Source organism: Aaosphaeria arxii (genome assembly GCF_010015735.1).
Source record: "Aaosphaeria arxii CBS 175.79 unplaced genomic scaffold BU24scaffold_17, whole genome shotgun sequence".
Classification (NCBI taxonomy): Eukaryota; Fungi; Ascomycota; class Dothideomycetes; order Pleosporales; genus Aaosphaeria; species Aaosphaeria arxii.
Genome location: NW_022983490.1, coordinates 394,246 through 412,630, shown reverse-complemented (window position 1 = coordinate 412,630; position 18,385 = coordinate 394,246). Strand labels below are relative to the sequence as shown.

Here is an 18,385-nt window from a genome sequence, read left to right as displayed (position 1 = left end):
CTTGTTGGATCTGTGATGTTATTTCGATACATTCACAACTTACTTTCTATTTTTGCATTGTTTAGCACATGATCAAGAGACTGCTATAATGGTGTAAGAAGAAGACATGAAGCCATTGAGGCAGTATTTATCAAGCTGGTACATGCTGTATCTAGGTGTCTTCCATAGGCGAATAAAGCAACTACAGTACTGCTAGCGATGCCTTTTCTGAGTCCTCTGATTGCAGTACAGGCTTGTCATTATTCGTACTAGCTAAACTGCTTCTAGAATAATGTACAACAATATCCAGCAACTACGACAAACCATACCTTTCCTTCGGATTCAATACGTGGATCCCAAAAATTGGTATCGAATAATCTGCAGGCTGTTTCAGACCTCTCGTCATTACTCGTAGCATATCACGCGGTAGCGACTGAGATCTGTTCAACGTCACGACCGACCTTTTCATCCTGGATCCTGTTGCTTTCTTCCTGTTCTCCACCTGCGATGTTAGCAATTCCGGCAGCTCGGTCGCCATCGAAGAGAATGGCGATTTCTTCGATAGTCATATTCTTGGTTTCAGGAAAGAAGTAGTAGATGATGACAAGTACAACAACGAGGATAGCGATGTATACGCCATAACTAATCTTAGAATCAGACAATGTAACGGTAGAGACTGTACGCAATATACAAGAACTTACTATTTCCACTGGATGGCGTCAAGAGCGATTGGATTGACCCAGGTATTCACAGACATGCCTAAAGTCTGGAGGAAGACGAAAATAGCCTGGCCTTTAGTCCTCATAGAAAAGGTGAGGATTTCGACCGGATACGAGTATGATAATGTTGTCCAAGCATTATCGTAGGCTCCATTATATAGAAACAGGAATGGGATAACTGTAGTTCCCACATCAGTCTACCCTGCTGAGAGGCCCATCACAATTGAGAAGCATATCAACATTCCAGTGGTGGAGCTTAGCCAGAGAGGACGGCGGCCGAACTTGTCCACTCCGAACGCGGCCGAGGAGGAGGCAAAGACTACAGGCTTTTAGTCAAAACTGATCGAGTTAAAATGAACTGAAAGGTATGTTACTCACAATTCCAGACCTGCAGACCAATGAGAATGTTAAGCTGCGAGTTGGTATCTTTGACGCCGAGACTGGACAAGATGGGACTGAGATAGTACGAAACGATGCCGTTACCGACTCAGTTCGTTCCCAGAGAGACTAAGACAAGAATAAGAAGTCGTCGACGGTTGCCAGGGCTCCTGAGGTAATCCGTGTAAGACATCTGTGAGTTTGTTTCTTCGAGTCTAAGCGCTTCCCGGATCTCGCGGTACTCGTATGCTACCAATAGGTCCTCGGTACTTCCGTTTGCGTGGTATTTCTCGAGAACGGAGAGCGCTTTCTCATGCCTGCCTTGTTTCCAGAGCCACTGGTTGTAACGACGGTTAGATGATGTTAACTTGTTCTGTATCTACTTACTCTTGGGGATTCAGGGATCGTTGCAGTCATGAGGAGAGTGGCGACGGGCCCGACAATCTGTAGGAAGCATGGAATTCGCCAGGCCTTTTCACCAACCAGGCGCAGAGTGCCTCGGCAAACAGCTGCTGAGCAGATCGCTGCGAAGTAGTAGATGCTCATGTCTGTTGCTCCGTTAGTATCTAGCAAGATCCGTCGTGTTTAATAAACGTACAGAGGGCGCTGATTCTTGCACGGTATCGAGGGTGAGCAATCTCTGCCAACAAGGCTGGCGCAACGACTAGAGTACCCTGGACACCAATACCCATGACTGCTCGGCCGGCAATGAACATACCGGTATTAGTGGCACATCCAATGATTATAGCACCAACGATCTGGAACGAAATAGTCAGTATAATGAACGAGGTAGGGAGTTCATTATTGGGAGATGCAAAACGAGTACAAGGACTTCGATCCCTCAATCAAGCGCGTTGTTGATATGATCCCTGAGACTGTAAGAATGCACACAAGCCGACTCGCTCTATACGCTTACTAACACATCATTTCTTATAATAGTCGCGATGGCCATTGATGGCCACCGGTCCCATGAAGTCTTGGTCTTCTCCCAGGAAGAACGTTGTCCTGATGGGAGATGCAGCACACTCTATGGTCAACCACATGGCACAGGGAGCTGCCACTTCGATGGAAGATGGCGCCTTTCTTGCTAGATGTGTTGGTAAGGTTGTTGACGGTACACTTCGCATCGAAGAGGCTATTAAGATCTATGAAGAGGAGCGCATGCCCAAAGCCTATCTGAAGCAGCAGGTTTCCTTCATCAACGGCGCCATTTGGCATCTACCAGACGGACCCCAACAGGAGGCACGTGATGCCTCCATGAGCGCTGAATTAGATGGCAAATACTACGTCCGCAGCGGAAATCTGTACGGTGACCCTCAGACTGTCTTGGATGTCTACGGCTACGATGCAGAGGAACATGCGGATGCCGCTCTCGCCAGATACACCACTGGAAAGCAGGCCCCTGTAGACCCAGAGACTGGTGTGGACCTAGCCCTTCAGCAGAGATACATGGACTGGTTCATTGACGAGGCCTTTGTCGAGGACTACGTTCACCGGGCAGCTAAACGAACTAGCTTTCAAGGAAGTAAACTTTGATCTTCTTTCTTATCCTACTCAATTATAGCTTAATTTTAACTCTTCCCTTCCCTTAGTAAGCCATGGTACTGCTGGAAAGGCTTGCTGAGCAGCAGCCTGATACTAGTGTCCTAGAATTCGTAATACTATTTCCATCTTAGATATCAGCTCGCTAACCGCTTTCTCGTCCAGCAGCCTCAATGTCGGTTAGATAGAGACTAATTCCCTTCAGTAGTGTTCCTCACCTGCCTGAGCGTCGCTCAACGACGTTTCGGTGAGAGTGCACTATAGCCTAATGCTAAGCCGTACTACGCTCTTCTAGTAGTTGTGCAGGTGTCTTTCTATCTACGTCCTTTAAATCAGAACGTGCCCCATAATGCTCTAGTAGCTTCATGGCGTCAACTTGACCCTTAAAGGCAGCAAAATGCATCGGCGTCCAACTCCGCCAATTAGAAAGGACCTCGTTTACATCTGCGCCATGCTGTATTAGGAGACGCATAGTATCAATATGACCATAATGTGCAGCAGTATGTAGCGCACCAGTATGAGCTAGAGGGGTGCCATGTTGCAACAGCATCTCAGTCATGCGCAAGCCTTCAGCCATTGCAGCGAGAGATAACAGAGACGAGTTATAGCTCCCAAGTCTTTTCGACTGCTCAACAGAATGCAAAGGATCTGCCCCAAGCCCGAGCAGTACAGCCACTAGATCGGGTTGCCTTCGCCGCACGGCCTCGTAAAGCGGCAGCGTGCCGTGGCCCATGGGGAAGTTGATGATGGTCGGGTCTGCAGATGCTAGAGCCTTGAATACAGCAGCGTGACCAGCAATGATGACTTTGTTGATTATCGGTCTCGTTATGAAGTCAGAAGCATCAATGCCCTGGCGTGTTGCGAAGGCAAGTAATGTAGACACAACAGCAGCTTGGCCATTCTGTGTCGCTACTGTCAAAGCCCGTTCTAAGTTTGACATTCGCCTTGCTGTCACCTCGCGCGCATCGTTCGGACCTTGACTTGGACGGCTCTCATAATAGATGCAGTGCGGTTCGTCGAGAATTGTCTTGATCCATTGTGGTTCGAGTAGCAAGCTTTGTAAGTCTGCGGCGTTGCCAGACGAGCTCGCTTGAATGAGAAGGTGGGCAGCGTCCTCGCCTACGAGGACATCACCTACTTCTCTGGGCGAGGCGTAGAGACTTGGGAATTCCTTGAGATCTGCCATAGTTAATTGAGGCATCGTCATGTTATAGTGGTGATGATAGCAGCAGCAGTGGTGGTGGTGGTGGTGGTGGTGATGATGATAATGATTGCAGTGCTGGTGTGTCAAACAAGAAGGTTTCGACCCTAATAAGGATACCACTTCTCTATTACTATATATGTAAGGGTGGGGTTGCCCTTTTGGGAGTTAAGTTCACGGACCTTCTAAAACCCGTCGAGATCACCAATTCTCGTCTCTTCAGACGGAGTCCGGCCCGTTGATCGTTGACCGTTGATCCCGACACAGGACCTCCGCGAGATAATTGTGTCCTTTTCAACCGGAGTCCAATCCGTTCATTGTTGATCGCAACACAGGACTACGGGAAACCATTAATTTTTACCTCTTCAGCCAGAGTTCGGCCCACTGATCGTTGCTCGTGACACAGGACTTCCGCGAGATAATTGTTAGCTTTTCGGCCGGATTCCAACCCGTTCATTGTTGATTGTTGATCGCGATGCAGGACTACAGGAAACCACTAATTTTTACATCTTCAGCCAGAGTCCAACCCGTTGATCATTGATCGTGACACAGGAGTTCCGCGACACACTAATTCTTACCGCATAGTCTCTCATGAATGAGGTCTGCTAAGCTCGATTGTGCAGGATTGCGGATTTCCTACGACCCATTGATCGTTACCTCCATGAATACGCTTTACACATATAAAGAGAAGTCAAAGTCCTCAGCTATGTTGCTCTCAACCCACACTATCCAGCCAACTATTACGATCTTTACTATACCACAGCCGTGGGACATTCGCTTTCGAACATTTGTTTTCGACCACTCTCTTTCAATCACTCTCTTTCAGTCACTCACTTTCAACTACTCTGTTTCGCCCACTCTCTCCCCCTACCGTCCTACCTATCCACAGCCGCTTGTAAGAACACGCAAGAATAAAGGATTCTCCTGCTTTCATTTGGCGCACGCGAACCAAGATGATGGCGACTCCTTCCCGTTTCGGCTGGTCAAGCCTGACTGCAATCTTCCTCCTTTTTCTTTCTCTATTGAACATTGCAACTGCCACCCCTCTGCCTGTTGACGACGTTGGCAAGACCCTCGTTGCACGACAAACCTCCATATCTGAATCGAGGTATCAAAAATATCTCATCAATTACTTCCCGATCCCCAATGGCTATATCTTCTACAGCGGTCAGTCAGAAGACCAAGTCAAAAACTTTCTAGCAAGAAACCGTGGCTATGCCTCCTACGATACTATGTTCAATGCGCCCGACTTCAATCACCCATGGTACAAAGCTTTCGACGAAACCAAGGATGTTGACGATGCCGAGGCATCTTCCTCAGCCATGGCCTCGGTCGCAACCGGAGAAGTCCTGGTCTTCGGAGCTATCGAATGGCAGACAGAAGGAGCAAAGTCCTTTTTTACGCAGTTTGAAATTCCCAGACTCCATCACGGACTCCAGACCCGCAGAATTACGGCCATCAAACACATGGTCTATGGTGCTACCAGTGCATCCCAAGTCATGGCATATGAAAACGCCAGCGGACAGTTCACCTGGTCACCCGGCTACGGGCCAGGCTCTAAGAATGCTTCTGGCGCCTATGGTGTATGCAGACGAGCTCGTGTTGGAATTTGCGACTATCCAAGGCTCCTACGTAAGGCGGTCAGGCCGGCTGCTAAGCCTAAGAAGGGTGGTCGTCGTTATTGAGGAGTTCGCTAGGATATTATGGTGTAATCTGCCCTAAGAATTCTGTACATGGCAGTCTCGTTATAACAACAGGGCCAATTTGATCGTTGAAGCCAATTGTTGTTATAGCAAGGATGTTTTGCTTGAGAAAAATGGAAGCTTATCAGTGAACCCCAGTATAAAGGTACTGTCTTATACGAAGGGGAGGGCTCAACAAGAACTACAGGTTTACCACACTTGGGGTAGGGTGAATGTAAGGATTTAGAACAGAGTTCGGATAGTTTTTTCAGGGTAGAAGTAGGCACAATCTATTACAATTGGGGAACACCGTGTTTCTGTAAAGTGAATTTGAATACTGAGAAAGCTGGTTTTACAATCTACATCTATGTCGAATATCTAAGGCAAATAATTGTAAAAGAAGAGGTTGAAAGATAATCTCAAGGCGGTTGCGAGAAGTAACACACCCCGTAGCTTGGAACTTAGTTGGGATTACCTGATACCAACTTGTCCACATCTTTAGTATGTAGAGAACCTTGAGGGACCCTTATAGAGTCTCGTATTTAATCTAAGTTGTTAACGAACAACACACGATATTGATAATCATTTGCCCATCGTCTTCCCTTATTATGCCTCAAGCCTCTTCCAGTTATTCGTTAAACCCAATCAGCAGACCTCAACCATTATATTGAAGCACTTTGCAAGGCCCTTCTCCACATCATGTAGTATATCTCTAGACATGCCCAACGGTTAGACGAACTGACTGTGTCAGACGCAAGAAGAGCATGGAGTAAAGGAGAATGTGGAAATGCTATTGTCGGAGGAATAGGGAAGATTGAAGGTATTTAAGCATCAATCACAGTTAGCATAAACTATGCTATCCTTTCATGAAGACTTAGATAGATTGCTGTGGTATTCTGAGGTAGGTGAGGCTATTCGCAGATCACGTGGAAGGGGAAAAGCACGAGGTAGTGCAGAGATAAATCGATCAGGACAGCCGATTGGGATCGTGGCATTATCCACCTATCCCTAGAGGCCTATCGACAGAGGCAAACATCCACCTATCCTACCTATCCACCGATTTCGGGTCATGCCTGTGATGCTCCCTGCTATAAAGGCGTCTGTACGCAACAATATTCATACAAGGCTGAAGATAAGCACAACATGCAGGAGCTACGTGGAGCACTCTGTCTGGCCGACAGAACACCAAATTCAGAAAAAATCCCGCAGCTTCGGATACGCGCATTAGTGTTACGGCTGTTTTTGTCTCAGCCTGATGCGTTTCCTATAGATTACATCGTAGTTGTGTGCTCTTGCAACATCCTCTACCTTTACATCTGGTCAGACACAAGGACTACAGTTTTGAACGCAGTTACTCTAGGTTCAAAGTTTTGTTTCGACAGCACCTCAGTGTCAACATCTAAGGTATGGCGCTCTTCCCAACCAAAATGCCCAGGAAACCCATTTTTACGGAGCAGACATTATGAAAGACACCTACATCTAGAAGGGAGAGGAGAAAAAGGTGATAAAAACACGTCCTTATCAAGCTCAAGCATACCTTACCTTATTGAGTCTGGAGCATATCCAGCAGCGAGTTTGGATGAAGGAGCAGAATGGCAAGCGAATCGATGAGTTTGAGGATATGACCGGCTACGACTCCTTTCGTTTCGACATGCAGACGAAAAGTACGAGGGACGATGGACATTATTACTGCATCCAGATGCAATCGAACCGCGAGTCTAAAAGCAGATCGGTTTCGGGCAAACCTAAATCACATTCGTACTGCGATGTCCAAATCCACGAGAACGCTACGCCTTCACCCACTGTCTTCCTCGATGCATGTTGGTCGTCGGCGGCGCAGAACGACAAACAAACTCCGGGAACAAGTAAACCAAAGACGATGACTGTCATCATCCGCGCAGATAATACATGGATAAATCTAGATACAAGCGAGGTTGGTTATGACGAGGAGGCTGAGATGCAGAGTAAGAAAAAAGACGTTGACGAATTGATGGCAAAGATATGGAGTAATACTGCAACAAGCGAAGACTACAAAAGGTTTCATGATATGAAGAAAAAAAGGGTAGCATAGCCTTCTCTTTTCTTTCAGCCGGGAATAATAGTTTATTCTCTTGATAGAAGCTTTGTTTTAATAAGTACTTGTTCCCTAGGATATGAAGAATACTATGTGTGCATGTCCGTAGAATACCTTCTCTCAACCTAAATAAACATATACGTCGAATTATTCGCGATAATTTCTATCTAGCCAGACAGACATTACATTTGCCATATGTATGCTGAGAGAGAGAATTCGGAAAGTGTTCGAGACGCTTAATATTACAGCAAGGGTATACGAAGGATAAAAAGTAAGTAGCTACAAGATCATCTGCTCATATAAGAAAATGAAGTCCCTCTAACTGTCGCGCGAAGCCTATACAAGGGAAATTTACGAAATACAACCAGATGCAAGAGAGTAAGCAGACTATAATCAGATCTAGAGCAGTGGTCAAGAGTGCAGGTGAATGGGATTAACCACCATGGAACAATTCCCGTCCTAATTTCTGCAAGTGGGAAAGAAAAACGCCGCACAGACGTGACTCAGTAAATCGACCTGACAAATAACGGCTAGACCAGGAATCTTGCTTTCTTCGAGACTTCAGAAATTTCCTCTCATTGAGAACATGGCGATCGAAATGCGCTTTCTCGAAACACAACCTACAGCGGCAACACAGGCCGAGTGTCTCTGGCATTCTTGGAAGCCGCCTCACTGTCATGACCGCTACTGTTTCCGCACATCGCCCTTCCGATGAATTATAAACTTCAAGCGATTGGATATAATATGGCGGAATGAGGAATAATGTCGCGGACTCGTCTGATGATCCTCCCTTACTGTCACTCTGGGGGCTTGGACCGCAAGAGGTAGGAAGGCATCACCGCACTTCTCCCTAATTCTGTCACAGATCTCCGTCTCACCCCACGAAGCGTATAATCTCTCAGCCACAGCCCCCAGCTCTGCGAGATCCTCCTCGAACATGTCTACACAGTTCTCCTCCGCGCCCGTTGTATCAATCTGTGGCCACGGCGATTGGAGTTTCTTGAGTCGCGACATGAAAATGTCTGCAGTCAGACGGGTAGTGTAATTCTTTTCGGCCTTAAGACGCCAGCTGGGTTTCGGTGTGCTCTCCTGCCACGGCTCCGGTAAGTCGTACCTAGTAGAGTCGATGATGGACGGCCAGGGATCTATCTGGGACAGCGACTTTGTGGCAATGTTCTCCCAATCCAGCAGAGCAATTGCGTCTCTGTCGTCGTTCAATAGAACGTTTTGTTTTGAAATGTCGAAATGGTGCAAGATGTATTTACGCGGCGACTTCTCGAGTCTTCTTTCAACAAGCGGAAGGACGTCAAACAGTGTAAAGCATGCTTGTTGTACGCCGCAAGGTTGAAAAGATTGTTCATCGGAGTATACGGTGGAGTATGATTCAAAGGTCGGAGTTTTGCCTGATGAATCTGAGTCGCAATCATCCTCAATCCCCATAGCTTGGTCTGAGGAAACGTACTCGTAGCCGTCCTCGTTCGCCCAGGCACGCTTAGCACGATCAAGCTGCTTCGGATCAAGAATGTCTTGCAAATTGAGCATGACTACTGCCCGATAGAGCTCGGCTTCATTTCTAAAGGGACCTTTGAAGACAGGTCTTTCCGTCCTCCATGGGCCGAGGAAGTAATCGGTCGTCACGGGGCCTAAGCGGAACTCGAGATAGTTGTCCTTGGTAGGATCCCACTCCCGATAGAGACTGCCAATGACGTCAAACTGTAACATGGCGAGTTCGTGGACCCAATCGGCGATGGTCGTATTGAGGCGCTCCTTTGCCACTTGGCTCATGGAATTCTCTGCGACGGCGAAGGTTTGGCCATCGATCTTCTCCATTATCATCCATTCGAAGCCAAGGTCGTTCTCCATCGACGACTCAAAGATGTACACCTTTGGCACTGGTATGGACGTCTTCAAACGAATATATTCCATCGTGGCCACCTCGCTCTGGATTTTGAACCACGGGTTGACGGGGAGTGAAATCCGGAAGATGCGCTCTGTGGTGACATGCGTCGACTTGTCCGTTGACTTGATGAGGTAGAGTTTGTTCCACATGCCTTGGTGGAATGGGAGGACGGAGAAGTTGGATGGATCGATACCACAGAAACGCAGAAAGGGTTTCGCAACCATGCGGACCTTGTCCTCGTCGGGTTGTATAGAACCCCATTTGGGCTCCCATCCATCATACCAACTACCCTCCCATCGTATCTTTGAACCTAACAGTGGCGTAGGAAGTATCGGGGGGTTGGACAAAGAGGCGGACAGAGGCGTGCCGGCGAAGCTCGCGTTGATCTGTGACAGAATTTCTTTCGGCAATTTGAGGATGGAAGGCGGGAGAGGGGTTTCTGGACAGCCCGACGGCGATGCATCGTGGGGATGGGTGAGGTCGGAATCGTCGGAATTGGTTGATCGTGTCCACGCATTGTTTGGATATGTCTGTATGTCCGCTGCCTCTACAGCAATGCGTTGCTGCGCGTCAGGTCCCATCATAGCTGGTGGCATGATGACCCAGCAAATCTGCACGAGCAGACATGAGATAGCGTCTTGTCAAAAAAAAAGCAAAAAATGCGCCGAATAATTTTGTCAAAAGCGTTGTAGATGAGGAGCGGAAGGGAGAGGTGAATGAGCAGGTCGGCCATTTCGCGGTTCTACAATGCCGGGATGGAGCACGTGATCCTTTCCATGTCACTGGAATTGGGTTAATTAGGTAGGTAGGCACCGTAGGCACCTAAATTAGGCGAGGACTCTACTGCAGTTAAAGGGAATACTCAATGTCAACAGGCTACTTTACTTGATCCTATCGCCGAGAAAACAAATTTACAGCTTAGAAGAATACACAACTTATAATATATGTTCCCCTCTTCAACTGTAAGAGAGTGCAGCTAGAAAGTTTGGTTACAGTCTAGAACGAACGTCAATGTATGAGGCGACACATACTCGGGATCCAAACTCGGTGCTAGACCTACCTTGGTAGGTATACAGTAGTTAGTACTAAGTACCAGGACCAAGCTGTTTTATCGCTGCGTCTGATGTTTATCATTGATTAAAGCTGATTAATAGCCCCGGGATAGAAGAATCCCTCGTGGCCCTGCGTTCGCCTACTTCAGCGATATAATAATTGCAATTAACTCCAAGTAGATAAAAAACAAGCCTGTAACATCCGATCCAAATCGTTCACGCCTTGAACAACCGGAGCGTTCAGCCATGAATCAATGAGAACAAGTAAAGCCGATGAGTTTCGCAATCTTTTGGAAGCAATGTCGGAAAATTGATTTGATTATATCCAGTACACACTTCGTTGGTATGCCTGACCCCATCACTCCTGTTTTATAGTCCTAACACCTTTACTGCCTTTGCTTCATTCCCAGATTCCACAGAGTTCAACCCTGCATCAAATGTCTCTAACTTTTGCGAGAGTTGATGTTAATCATCTCTTGTCACAGGACCCGTAAGTACGAAATTGGCAGAGCCTACAGCAAGCTAATTCATTATTCAAAGCTGGGGAAAACAACAATACCTGGAAAGGATCTACCTCGTTATACTTTTGGTTCGTAGAGAAATCCGAGTTTCAAATAAGCGACTAATATCTATGTTATCAAAGGCCTCAAACAGTACCGTCGGATTGACCTTTGATATTTTCGCAGAAAAGACTCTTCCCCTCATAATTTTTCGCGTTCAAATCTCCTTGACAGTGGGACTGACGTTGCAGGCAATTCTTGAAGGCTTAGATATGAGATTGGGGAAAATAAACTATGCGTTTGCCCACTTATCAGCTTGCGCAGGAGCTCAGCGATAAACAAACACAAATGGTGTAACTCTGGTATTCATATGTATCTACTTTTTTCTCGACGTGTGATCTTTCATGTGTGCCTTTCTCCTCGCGCATGCCGACGTTCGGTTTCTCTCTAGCATCAAAGCCTAGAAAAAATAGTACAATCACAGGAACCTCTCTACTAACTTTACTCTCAATGGTGGCCGGTCCCGAAAAACGTAACTCTTCTGTTTTTCGATATCGAAAGCATTGTCTGCTAGTTCAAACTCAAAGTGCCACAGAAATTGGGCAAGGATCAGCTTCATCTCGGCATACGAGAGGCCCTTTCCAAGACAGTTTTTCGGACCCACGCTGAAAGGCTGAAAAGCCTCTTGACGATCATGGAGCGTGTATGCAGGGCGGTCGGGATGATTAGCGGGGAGCCAACGCTCAGGGATGAACTGGTCGTGGGACGAAAAGTGGTGGGGAAGAGTGAATGTCGGGAGTTGCCAGACGCTGACCACCGTCTGTTGTCTCGTGTAAGTACCAGCTACACTCGCAAACGTTGAGATCATGATAATGTCTAACAAACCTTTTCTGGAAGTGAATATCCCGCTACAGTTGATGTCTTTCCAGCCGCAACCTGGCGTCTCATGCCTCCTGGGATTGGAGGATAGAGCCGCATCCCCTCGTTGAGACAAGCATGTATGTATGGCATCCTTTTTGTCGAGGCCATGGTTACGATCTGGTTCTCTTGCGAGGTGATGACGCCGTCTATTTCATCGTATAGCTTCTTCTTCGCGGCAGGATTTATCGCAAGAAAGTATAAGGTACCGGCGATTGCATCAGCAATGGGATCGGTACCTGCCACGAGCAAAACTGCAGCATTGACCTCCATTTCTCCTGTTGTCAATCCCTTTTCGCCCTTGTTCTGGAGAATGTAGGTCCATAGATCGCGGATGTTGGGGTCATCGCCAACTGCGAGCCGTTGTTGGACCTTTTCTGCACTCATACGGAGATGGTCCTTGACGCTGTTTAGCATACGCCGTGGCACAAAAAGCATAAGAAATGGTGCTAGTATCCCCATTGCAAGGGCATTCTGTACGTATGTGACTGTGCGGAACCACAGCAAGAGCAAGGCCACCCACGGATGATAGGCATTGTTTTCTAGACAGCCAAAGTCAGTGCTCAATGCGTACTTGCCAACAATGTCGAAGGACAAGAATCGCAGCATGGTACCAACGTCCACGATGGTGCGATCTCTGGAAGACTTGCGTAGCTGTGCGAGAAACTGTTCGATGTGCTGCGCGAGAGCCGGCTCCTGCTCGCTGATGGCTCGATCGGAAAAGCCATGGGAGAACGCTGTGCGCTGCCGTACGTGGTCTGCACCAAAGCTGGTGAGCATAGGCTGCGCATCTTCCCGAACGCGAAAATAACCATATTTGACGAGATTCTTGGCCGCCTGATGGCCGTAAATGTCTTGCCAGGCGCTTGGGGAGGTGAAAGAGAGGAGGTCGGGCGCGATGCGAACTACTGGGCCATAATCTCTGTGGAGGTCGCGAACGTCATAGGGCTGACGGCCGCGCCAGCCCGAAAAAGCATGTGGAAGATGGGAGACGGCACGCAGTCTGGGCCCGGGAAAGGACACGAGAGGATGCAGGGTGAGGCGATAGATGGCGCGCAGGGTCATATACAAGCAGGCAGCGCTGGCAATGCCAACAAATGCGTAGGTTAATGTGATCAAAGCCATTTGGTCAACCAAAACCGTCATACCGAGTTACGCCAATAATCGATACATAACGACAAAAGTAGGTGAAGATGCACTCGAATATAACGGCCGCAATAATGATAAATTGAACTCTATTCTTGATATTCAGCTGAAGAACCGGGGAAACAAAACCTTGGCCCCTCGAACAACCTCGTCGCCGGCCATAAGGTCTATGAGAGCTTTCTGCCGGCGTGCAACCACACCATGACCGGCGAAAGGAAAATCACTGCCATACAGGATATGACCGGGCGCCGCAAAATCCAGCGTCAGCTTCAACTGGGCCTCATACCCGGCCAAGGCAAGGTCCATGTAGAAGGATCTCGCCGTCTCTACAAAGTCGCCCTGCCCCTCCATGAGCGCCATCTCCCCAGCTAGGTCAGCAACCCGGCCGGCGATAAAGGGCAACGTGCCACCTGCATGCGAGAGTATAACCTTGCAAGCGTCATACTTGTTCAAGGTGCCTGTAGTGACGAGATGAACTGCCGTTCTCGTCGTCTCATGCGTCCAATCCACCAGCGGTCGAGGCAACAACCGTGGCTCCGTCACTGCTTTCTCGGCACCCTCCATGGTGGGATGTATGAAGACAACAGCTGCACGCGCGTGCAATTCCTCCCACACCGGAGCGAAATCTGGGTGCCCAAGGTACTTGTCCCTGTAGCTTGTGAACAAGGTGACGCCGTCCGCCCCTTTCTCATCCAGGGCAATCCGAATCTCGTGGATGCAGGCGTTGACATCCTCAAGCGAGGGAAGTGCGGCGAAGTATCCGAACCGCTTCTCGTCCCTCACCCGCAGATCCGCCATGTATCCATTGACCTCTCGACACAATGCTGCAGCTTCTACGCCTTCTTTGCCCAGAACGGACAAAGGAACAGGAAGAGAAAAAATGGCGGCGTCAATGTGGTTTTGCTCCATGAACAAAGCGCTCATCTCGGCAGTCCATTGGGGCAGCTTCAATCCCTTTGGAATCGCAGGATTGCCTTGAAGCACTGTCGGTCCCTTTAGTTATCTGTTCCCTCGAGACTGTGAATTCTCCACCTACGCTGTGTAATTTGTGGTGGCAGAATATGATGGTGGACATCGATTCTCGGCGCCATCTTTGCTAATCATGGCCACCACCAATACTGCGGGGAATGCATGAATTATAACAGCCAAATGTAATCGAAAAGACATGTAAGATCATGCTCGTAGCTCTCTGCGATGAACTATCCTTGTCTTCCAGCATTACGCCACAATAATGCCATGCGAAATGGAAGCCGCCCAATCAGAAATCGGCCGGATTCCGTTTGAAGGACTTATGCCAGGAATTAAAAAGGCTGCTGTGTCACCGGTGGATTCCACTTTGCAACCGCCGGTCTAGGGCATAAAACTGGACAAATGATTTCCCTTATAATTCGTCTCGCGTGGATGCCATGGCTGCTCTTCTTGGTCAACGTTGTATCAGCCATGACATCGGCCAACGAGATTGCTGACTATTTTCGCAATTGTTTGTCGTCCGGTTCTTCAGTCTATCTCACCTCGGATCCAGCTTCAGTTAATGCTACCACTCCGCGATGGGATTTGTGGAGTGCCCCGACGTACATAGTTGCTGTTAAGCCTGCCTTGCGCGGCGATGTGCAGAAAGTGGTCAGTCTAGAATTAAATTCTCTTCGTGATAGAGGAATGCAAGCTAATCTGTTTGATTTGTAGATCGAGTACGCATCACAAAAGAATATACCATTTTTAACCACAGGCGGCGGTCATGGATATTCTGGCACCCTTGGGGCGATTAAAGATGGTATCCAATTGGATATGGGCAACTTCAATACTGTTTTCGTCGATGCAGATAAGAACCTCATGACAGCAGGCGGATCTCTTCGCTTCAGAGACGTGGCGGCTGCCGCTCATGCCAAGGGCAAATCTACAAGTATGCTGATTTGTCACTACTATTCTATCGGATATGTCTAATATTTCTAGCCATTGGCGCGTGTTCCTGTGTTGGAATTGGCGGCGCAACTCTTGGTGGTGGCATTGGATTCTATTCTGGACTCTATGGTGCCATTTCCGACTCGCTTCACTCTGTCGACATTGTCACTGGCACTGGGGAACTGCTTACTGCATCTGATACGGAGAATCAAGACCTCTTTTGGGGTATCAAAGGCGCAGGATTCAACTTCGGCAGCGTCACCTCCTTCACGTATCGCGTCCACGACCAACCCAATGGAGGTATGGTTATGAATGCCGATATGACCTTCACAGGTGCCCAAAATGCTTCGATCTGGGAGTTTTCCAAGACAATGCTAGGGACGCAACCACCAGAGTTGAGCTTAGTGTTTGCTATGCGGTATGATCCGGAAAAAAGCGATGTAATGCTCCTGATCTTTTCTTAGTACTGTGGACTTGAGAACCGTAAACAAGTTGCTGATTCTTTGACCAGATTGCGATAATTGTCAATGCCATCTATGCCGGACCATTGGAAGACGGAAAAGCATTGCTCGAGCCTCTTCTAAAGCTCGAACCCACCAATGTAGCGATATCGTACATTCCTTGGAAAGACGCACCAGACACTGCCGTCTACGGAATTACAAAGATGACTTGTGCCAGCAGCTACACCTATGTGCCACACGCCATCAATCTTTATGATATCAATGTCGAAGCATTATCAGAGCTTACAAAACACGTGTACAATGTCACTTCGACGACACCGGCAGTACAGGGCACTCTGTTTACATTCACCCAGTATGCGAGTCAGGGCTTCCGCGCGAATAGTGACGCGAATATGACAGCGAAGGGGAGAGTGGGTTCCTCATTCCCTTATCGCGAACCCACGGTCTTCGTGTAAGTTATTCTCTACCTCTACGCTACAGATGGATTGTTTATTGACGCAATGTAGCCAAATCGATGGCCTCAGCTTCGATCCCTCGTCCGTGGACGCACTCGACGCTTTTGGAAATGAAATCAGGGCACAGCTACTCGAGTTAAGCGGTCAAAATCATCTAGAGCTGTATTCGAATTTCGCTCGTGGTGATGAGGGAGCTGAGGCATGGTATGGTACGGAGAATCTTCCAAGATTGCAAGCGTTGAAGGCTAGATACGATCCGAAAGGCCTGTTTTCATTTTACAATCCAATCGGAGGAGGGAAGCAAGAGGATTAATATGGAAGTATCAGAATAGAATATTTGCTCGTTTTCAATGCTATAATGACAGACAGAGTGGTGTTTCATAGGTACTAGTCACGCAGTAGTGAACAGGCACAACATAATTCTCGACCTTCTAACCGTAAATTATTAGAACTAAATCCCGATAATTCCTCATTGAATTTTGCACTCCATTTTCATGTACATATCTGCGCATCAAGAAAGCGAGCGTTTTTCTTTTTTGTAAACAAATAATGGAAGACTTGATACGAGCTAAATGTTAGGTGTTCGTCTTCGTAGAATGACATCAACAAGACAGGCAAACCAAAGAAAACCCGGTCATGAACTCAAATCCCACCGCAATGATCATGCTTTGCTACTAGAGCGATCCATCACTTCAACTCGCAGTGGTTTCGGCTCAAAAACGATACAAACCCTCTGATTCTGCCAATTCGCAACATCAGGCTCAGCCATAGACAGGTCGAAGTTCCATAAAACCTTTGCCAGGGTCACTTTAATTATGGCCATAGACAACCTAAGATCTAATCAGTATAAAGAAAAGATGCCCCAAAGACCGAGCACATACTTAGCACCGATGCAGTTCCGTGGTCCAGTAGAAAAAGGCATAAATGCTGCCTTTACATCGTTCTCGAATCGGGCCTCATAGTGCGCATTCGTTGAGGATAGGAACCGCTCTGGATGGAAGTTATGGGGCTCGACCCAGAACTCAGGGCTATTCTGGATATTTTGAAGGTTGATACTGATGATTGTCTGCACCGGCGTTTAGTAACACTGTGTTATGGGGCGCAGGTAACGGCATCGAAACTTACATTGCCGGGAATGAAGGTACTATCGATTACTCGCCCTTCTGGTGGCACCATCCTTGGTAAGCTGATCGGCGATGGGTGATGGATCCGGATGGTTTCATTCAGTACGGCATCCAGATAAGACAAGTGTTGGGTCGACGGTATAGTTATGTCTTCCTCTGCTGTAAAAGTAGTACGAATCTCTTGGAGGAGCCTCTCCAGAGCCCGCGGATTTTGCAGTAAGAAGAAAGTACAGCTTGTAAGCGCGACGGTGGTAAGCTGGCAACCGGCGATTACGATACCCAATGCACTGGAAAGAAGTTCTGCCTTGGTGATTCCCTTTCCACCCTCTTCGGAAATACGCCCTACGATCGGGGTCATGAGATCGGAACGAATACCAGTCATATCGCCTTTTGCCAGGCGACGATTAACTTTGGCTAACGCAAGAGCCCAATTCTGCTCACGGGTGCTTCGCGACACCCGGAGGAAGAAAACGTCCAATAGCTTATCCAGCGGCGAATACCAGCGAAGACAGTTGCGAACGGTGCTGTACTGGGCATGAAGGAAGAAGCGGGCGATATTGTTGTGCTCATTGTCGCCGACCAGGCCCTCTGCCGATTCCCCATAACTGAAGTCGGTCACGATGTCGAATGTGGCATAGCCATAAAGTTTGGAGATGTCAAGCACGTGCGAAGACGACTTCTTGAGCTCTCTGCGCAGTCTTGATACTAATTGATTTGCATGATGCTCGATCAAGGACGCTTGATCCCGGAGAGCTTTATCGGAAAAGGCGTGTGCGAGAGTCCCACGGATGCGACGATGTTCATGGCCTTCTGCAGTAAAAAGCGAGTGCGCCCCGTTGAGAGGTGGCGTCTGGCCGAAGGGCTCTTTGAGGAGCAAAGGACGAGAGACATAGATATCGTGCCAGGCGGAGGGAGACAAGATGCTGAGTTCGTTTGGAGCGATACGTACGATGGAACCAAATCGGATATGATGTTGATGGAGGATGCGCCATAGGTCTCCTTTCACCATGTGGCGCACCCACGGCAGTCGTGAAGCCGCCCACACGTTCGGACCGGGGAAAACGCCGAGGGGGTGGAACCAAACCCGCCGGAGAGCAACCAAAACAACTACACCAACTGCGAATACTGCGAGAAGACAAAAGGCAAAAGCCAGATCATGAGTTGGACGCGCACCCCAGAGGGCGTGAAAGTACACGCTCTTGGTCTCCATGATTCTTACTCACCTAATCAACCATCACAAATATGGTCGTCCGTCCATTGCGTGCACATGTTATTTACCTCTCCGTCCACCCATTCCCCGGCGCATTTGTAACCCAATCCATCAACCATGCATGGGAAACGTCAAAATCCCCCGG

General features: G+C 48.1%; 9 protein-coding genes across 9 annotated transcripts; 3 read left to right on the top strand and 6 right to left on the bottom strand.

Moving 5' to 3' along the window:
• Positions 1-380: 380 nt before the first annotated feature.
• BU24DRAFT_475228 (MFS general substrate transporter) lies at positions 381-2,028 on the bottom strand (the record flags this gene model as incomplete). Its single annotated transcript, XM_033532891.1, has 8 exons — positions 381-621; positions 681-876; positions 970-1,017; positions 1,077-1,184; positions 1,233-1,413; positions 1,464-1,624; positions 1,675-1,834; positions 1,993-2,028. The coding sequence occupies 8 exons, from the start codon at positions 2,026-2,028 to the stop codon at positions 399-401; spliced, it is 1,113 nt and encodes a 370-aa protein (XP_033377052.1). The 3' UTR covers positions 381-398.
• A 612-nt stretch (positions 2,029-2,640) lies between these two features.
• On the bottom strand, positions 2,641-3,892 carry BU24DRAFT_429282 (ankyrin). Its single transcript, XM_033529700.1, has one exon. The coding sequence runs from the start codon at positions 3,823-3,825 to the stop codon at positions 2,890-2,892; it is 936 nt and encodes a 311-aa protein (XP_033377051.1). The 5' UTR covers positions 3,826-3,892; the 3' UTR covers positions 2,641-2,889.
• Positions 3,893-4,772: 880 nt separating this feature from the next.
• Positions 4,773-5,504, top strand: BU24DRAFT_415765 (uncharacterized protein; the record flags this gene model as incomplete). Its single annotated transcript, XM_033526322.1, has 1 exon — positions 4,773-5,504. The coding sequence occupies one exon, from the start codon at positions 4,773-4,775 to the stop codon at positions 5,502-5,504; it is 732 nt and encodes a 243-aa protein (XP_033377050.1).
• Positions 5,505-6,644: 1,140 nt separating this feature from the next.
• On the top strand, positions 6,645-7,572 carry BU24DRAFT_415764 (uncharacterized protein; the record flags this gene model as incomplete). Its single annotated transcript, XM_033526321.1, has 2 exons — positions 6,645-6,905; positions 6,985-7,572. 2 exons carry the CDS (start codon positions 6,645-6,647, stop codon positions 7,570-7,572), a joined length of 849 nt encoding a protein of 282 aa, XP_033377049.1.
• A 687-nt stretch (positions 7,573-8,259) lies between these two features.
• On the bottom strand, positions 8,260-10,071 carry BU24DRAFT_415763 (uncharacterized protein; the record flags this gene model as incomplete). Its single annotated transcript, XM_033526320.1, has 1 exon — positions 8,260-10,071. The coding sequence occupies one exon, from the start codon at positions 10,069-10,071 to the stop codon at positions 8,260-8,262; it is 1,812 nt and encodes a 603-aa protein (XP_033377048.1).
• Positions 10,072-11,505: 1,434 nt separating this feature from the next.
• BU24DRAFT_359872 (cytochrome P450) lies at positions 11,506-13,070 on the bottom strand (the record flags this gene model as incomplete). Its single annotated transcript, XM_033524071.1, has 2 exons — positions 11,506-11,847; positions 11,913-13,070. The coding sequence occupies 2 exons, from the start codon at positions 13,068-13,070 to the stop codon at positions 11,506-11,508; spliced, it is 1,500 nt and encodes a 499-aa protein (XP_033377047.1).
• On the bottom strand, positions 12,861-14,322 carry BU24DRAFT_96481 (amidohydrolase family protein). The gene is made up of 2 exons (XM_033534839.1): positions 14,128-14,322; positions 12,861-14,074 (listed from the first exon to the last, which is right to left on the bottom strand). Exons 1-2 carry the CDS (start codon positions 14,180-14,182, stop codon positions 13,194-13,196), a joined length of 936 nt encoding a protein of 311 aa, XP_033377046.1. The 5' UTR covers positions 14,183-14,322; the 3' UTR covers positions 12,861-13,193.
• A 170-nt stretch (positions 14,323-14,492) lies between these two features.
• Positions 14,493-16,219, top strand: BU24DRAFT_360018 (FAD-binding domain-containing protein; the record flags this gene model as incomplete). The annotated part of the gene is made up of 5 exons (XM_033524077.1): positions 14,493-14,711; positions 14,775-14,991; positions 15,042-15,430; positions 15,502-15,902; positions 15,958-16,219. 5 exons carry the CDS (start codon positions 14,493-14,495, stop codon positions 16,217-16,219), a joined length of 1,488 nt encoding a protein of 495 aa, XP_033377045.1.
• Positions 16,220-16,567: 348 nt separating this feature from the next.
• On the bottom strand, positions 16,568-18,240 carry BU24DRAFT_402977 (benzoate 4-monooxygenase cytochrome P450; the record flags this gene model as incomplete). Its single annotated transcript, XM_033525551.1, has 3 exons — positions 16,568-16,736; positions 16,788-16,939; positions 17,032-18,240. 3 exons carry the CDS (start codon positions 18,238-18,240, stop codon positions 16,568-16,570), a joined length of 1,530 nt encoding a protein of 509 aa, XP_033377044.1.
• Positions 18,241-18,385: the final 145 nt, after the last annotated feature.